The following is a 5,189-nucleotide window of genomic DNA, read 5'->3' as shown; positions in this document are numbered from 1 at the left end:
GGATGAATAAAGAAAATGTGATTTTATATGCACACACAACAGAATATTATTCAGCCATAAAAAGAAGGAAATCTTGGTATTTGTGACAAGATAGATGGACCTTGAGGGCATTTGGCTAAGTGAAATAAGTCAGGCAAAGACAAATACCATATGATTTCACTTATATGCAGAATCTAAAAACAAAACAAGCAAAAACACATCAAACTCATAGATACAGAGAACAGAGTGGTGATTGCCAAAGCAGAGGTGGAGATTAGGGGATGGGCAACATGGGGGAAGGCGTTCAAAAGGTCCAAACTTCCAGTTATAAATTAAATCAGTCAGAGACACAGTGAACAGCATGGTGACTGTAGTTAATAATGCAGTACTGTATATTTGAAAGTTGCTAAAAGTGTAAAATTTTAACGTTCTCATCCCCCACCCAAAAATCTGTAACTGTGTGGTTTGGGATGTTAACCATACTTATCGTGGTGATTATTTCACAATATATACAAATATTGAATCATTGTGTTGTACACCTGAAACTAATATAATGCTATGTCAATTATATCTGAATGAAAAAATATGGACACAGTAAAAATATTAGTGGCTGCCAGAGGTTTAGAGGGGAGAAGGAAAGAATAGATGGAACACAGAAGATCTTTATGGCAGTGAAAGTACTCTGTGATACTATAATACTGAATACATGTCGTTATACTTTTGTCCAGACCCACAGAATATACAACACCAAGGGTGAACCCGAATAGAAATTATGACCTTGGGTCAATATAATGTGTCAGTGTAGGTTCATCAATTGTAATAAATTCACCACTCTGGTATGGGATGGTATTAGTGGTGTAGGCTGTGTCTATGTAGGGGCAGGGCAAATCTCTGTGCCTTTCAATTTTGCTATGAACCTAAAACTGCTCCAAAATATAAAGTGTTTAAGAATATTAAAAAAAAAAAAAATCCAGATGGTGGCTTGGATTTGTCTTGTAAGCCATAGTTTGACAACTCATAGTCTAAGATAAACCGGTTTGTGATAAAACTAAATGGCTAAAATGGGGTGTGTGTGTGTGTGTGCGTGTGCGCGCACGCGCGCGTGTGCACACACGCATGTGCATGCACGCATACATGCAACAACAAAATGAGAGGTTTCCAATTCAATAATAGCTGTTGAAGATGCAGTAAGTTTTTATTATTTTTGGTTCAGTACTTAGGTGAGAGTATGATTGAGTTTAAAGCGAGGCGTCAGGATTCTTTTCTTGCTCCCCAGGTGATTTCAAGGCGCAGTCAGGTTTGACAACCAGGATGTTAAAAGTACCACTCAAAATTCAGTGTTCATATTGATCACCTGGGCTCTTGTCAAAGGGTAGATTCCGATTCATTTGCTCTGGGGTAGGGCTTAATACTACTGCGGTTCTAATCAGCTCTCAGGTGAGGCTGATGCTGCTGGTTTACAACACATTTTGAGTAGCAAGGTGCTCATGCTGGTTTTAATTGCCTGGGATGTCTAGATCCTGTGCAAGAAATTGATGTATTTGGTCTGGGATGGGTCTGGGGCACTCAGATTTTTTAAAGCTCTGAAGGTGATACTTATGTACAGCAAAACTTGAGAATGTCCATGGCAACGTGCATGGAGATTTTATCAATTTTAACTATTTTATCAGTAGCCCCAAGGTGGTCTCCTCTTCCCATCCTGTCTCTCCCTGACACATTCCACTCCATTTCAGGTCCAAACATCCAGATCAGGAGTAGCACTTCGTCCTATCTTTTCCATCTCTGAAGAGTGGAATGTTAGTTAAGTTGGAAAGAGGAGGCTCAGGCAACCTGGGTTTGGGAAGAATACGCAAAAAATGTTGGAGGGGGCGATTTAAGGGGAAGGCTGATTGAAACAGCAACCCCCCCCTCCAGGCTTGGGCCTGACTTTGGGGCCTGAAAACAGCAATCTACCCCCCTGACTCCTGGCGGCACCTGACAGCCAAGCAGCTACCAAGGATTTGTCCTTCTCAGTATTCAGAATGACACAGTTGGTTGAAATGCAAGAGCGACCCCCAGTGGCAAAGTACAGATGTGGAATCTTCTCCCCAAAGGAACACCACCAAGAACTTAGAAGTGGATGAAGGTGGTGGTGATAAATGATGGCTTATGTGTACTCTGTGTGCCAGCCACTGTTGGAAACATTTAAACATATTCGCTCATTTAATCTTCTCAGCAACCAATGGGGTTGATGCTTTTATTATCCCTCTTTTACATGGGAGGAAACGGAGGCACAGAAAAGTTAAATTACATATCCACATTCACCCAATTTTAGTAAGTGGCTAGGCCGGGATGTGAACCCAGGCAGTGTGAGGTTAAGAAACCACTATACCAACCGCTTCTCCAAAACCGGAAAGTAGAAAAGATCCCCAATTTCCAGTTTTGAAAACTCATATATTGATACTCACTCTATGCTTCCTCATATCTAGAGAACAGTCCCTTGACATTTGTATCTATGATCTGAGATAAAGTCAGAAGAGAGTTCATCAAATCAGGCAGAGAAAGAGTGAAAGGATCGAGTTTGACCAAGAAAAGGAAAGGGGCAAGAGCATTTTCTGGAAACTTACTCAAAGGGATACAATCCTCACTTTTAAGAAAGTATTAAAGTACAGTCCTGGTGAAATGTGAAAGAATATTATGATATAACTAAGCTTGTTCTTATTTTAGTAAATGTTCAAAGCGATCTGCAAACTGTAACGAGACTCAAGCTAGCCATGTGTCCTTGATAAGGCATGACAATCTAAATTTTAACGTTTACCTTTGTAACCAACCTGGTACAGAAGAAACATGTTGTGAGTATTTTTCCTAGGCAGGGACAACCTTAGGGTTTACATGGATACAGATGTCATTTGGTCAAATTCCATGGATAGAGAGGCAGGCTGAATTTTTAAAGGGAAGCAGAAAAAAATCCATAGAGAAGTAGCATGGGGCTGGCTGTGCCATATTCTCTCTACTCTTGTTTCTGGTGAACTTATCCGGTCCCATGACCTCAACACCATCTGTAGCTGATGTCACCTATGTGTGTATTTCCAAACCTGACATCCCACCTGAGCTCCAGATTCATTCTTCTGACCCCCTGCATGGCAGTTCCACTTGCATATCTAATAGGCATCTCAGGTTTTACGTGACATGCCTTCCCCACCCCTCATGTTCCCCAGCAAACATCCTCAGATTAGTAAATAGCATTACCATCAAGTCAGGTGTTCAAGTACAAATAGCAGAACCTAGATAATTTCTCCCATTTCTCATTTACCTCTGATCCATAAGCAAATCTTGTTGCGTCATCCAGATGCAACTAGAATTTGTCTCAGTCACCTTTTCTTCAGCTTCCTCTCCTGTTCAACCACCAGTGTCTCTCATCGGACTGGTGACAATGTCTCCTGACTGGCCTCCCAGCTTGAACTCTCCCTCACCCTCTGTATTCTTCAAAGCAGCCAGACTCACTGGCTTAACATTTAGTGGGATTTATTCTACTTCATATTCAATATCACAAATTTGACCTTAGCCTTGACCTGATATTGTTCAGCTCTTCTAATCAGGTAGTGTGGGGTTTTTTGGTACCTTATTACTCTGAGAGAAGAAAGTGTACAATTGAAGGAGAAAACTGTATTTGAATATTTTGTAAGGGCACTATGCGTGTCCAGCATGGTGACCTAGGAGGTCACTCCCATGTCTATGGGAAAGTGAGCCTAAAGTCTCAATTATATTATCATTGTTGCCCAGGGTGAGCTTGTCAAAAAAGATGCTCTGCCATACCTGCTTTTAAGACCCCCATGTTCCCACCCAGAAGCTCAAACATTAATGTTTGCGTATTTTATTTTATTTTATTATTTTTTTTTGTTTGCGTATTTTAGTAAATAAAAAGTCTTCGTGTAATGTTGAAGATTCCCTTTAATCCCTGCCTTATCGCATTCTTCAGTTCTTCGTTAGAGGAAACCCCTATGATGAATTCTACACCATCTTTTTTTTTTTCTTATAATTTTCCATGCACACCCACCCACATTCACCAGGGCCCCACCTCACACCACCCAACCCCCATCTGCCTATAGTTTAGAACGGGAAGATTAATTTTGCATTTTCCGTGGTCCCATGGAATAACTTCTTTCATCTATGGAAATCCTGAGCTGTATGTGGATGAGGCATGGGGTGGGTGGAGGGACTCCTGGATACCTGTTTTAAAATTTAAAAGGTTAGGGTTTTGCACACACGAATGAACCGGAGACCTTTATTGATTTAGGAACCAAATTAACTTTATTGAAACCAAATAACTTCATTTATTTATGGCAAAACTGGAAGAAAAAAACTGGAACGTTTTGCAAGTGCAATACTGCAAAATGCATGCTCGGCATGGTGACCAGGGGGAAGTCACCATGCACCCTGTGGCTATGGGAAGGCAGTCCCAACTCAGTGCTTGTCGCTGTTGCCCAGGGTGAGCTTGTCAAAGAGGTACTCTGCCAAGCCATCTTCCAGGGCCCCCATCTTGCGCAGGCTGGTGATGTAGCCCCCCAGCTCTTTGATGACCTTGACTTGCTCATGCAGGTAGTTGGTCTCCAGGAAGCTGCACAGGTGGGCGTCGTTCTTGACGGTGGCCAGATGGTGCAGGTCGAGCAGGCTCTGGTTCACGGTCTTCCCCAGATGAAAGGCGCACTCCATGGCCTTCAGGCCGCTCTCCCAGTTGTCGCGGTCAGGCTTCATGATGTGGTGGAGGCGGATGCGGCCCCCACGCTGGTTCTGCAGCTGCATCAGCTTCTCGACACGCTTCTTCTCCTCGTGGGACTGGCGCAGGAAGAACTTGGAGAAATTCTCCAGGGCCACGTCGGCGCGGTCGAAATAGAAAGCCATGGACAGGTACACGTAGGAGGCGTAGAGCTCCAGGTTGATCTGGCTGTTGATGGCGGCCTCGCACTGCGGGTGGTAGTTCTGGCGCACTTGAGGGAACGGCGCGGCGGCCATGGCTAGCGTCACTGGCACCAAGACGAGGGCGAAGGGGACTCCGAAGCGAGGACTCCGGATTGGGCAGCGGCAAGGCCCAAGGCGGCGGCGGCGGCCTCGAAAATTGCCCAGCTTGAATGGCGAGAGGAGCCAGAGGCACTCAGTGGCAACGGAGACCTCTAGGCAGCGTCCGTTGGGCTCGGACGCGGCAGCAGCTCTGGGACAGGACCGGAGCTGGC

General features: G+C 44.2%; 1 protein-coding gene across 1 annotated transcript; it reads right to left on the bottom strand.

Moving 5' to 3' along the window:
* Window positions 1–4,382: 4,382 nt before the first annotated feature.
* LOC123594079 (ferritin heavy chain-like) lies at window positions 4,383–5,189 on the bottom strand. Its single transcript, XM_045470690.1, has one exon. The coding sequence runs from the start codon at window positions 4,969–4,971 to the stop codon at window positions 4,423–4,425; it is 549 nt and encodes a 182-aa protein (XP_045326646.1). The 5' UTR covers window positions 4,972–5,189; the 3' UTR covers window positions 4,383–4,422.

This window comes from Leopardus geoffroyi, chromosome X (assembly GCF_018350155.1).
Source record: "Leopardus geoffroyi isolate Oge1 chromosome X, O.geoffroyi_Oge1_pat1.0, whole genome shotgun sequence".
NCBI lineage: Eukaryota > Metazoa > Chordata > Mammalia > Carnivora > Felidae > Leopardus > Leopardus geoffroyi.
The sequence above is the reverse complement of the archived record's forward strand: the minus strand, read 5'-3'. Positions and strand labels throughout refer to the sequence as shown.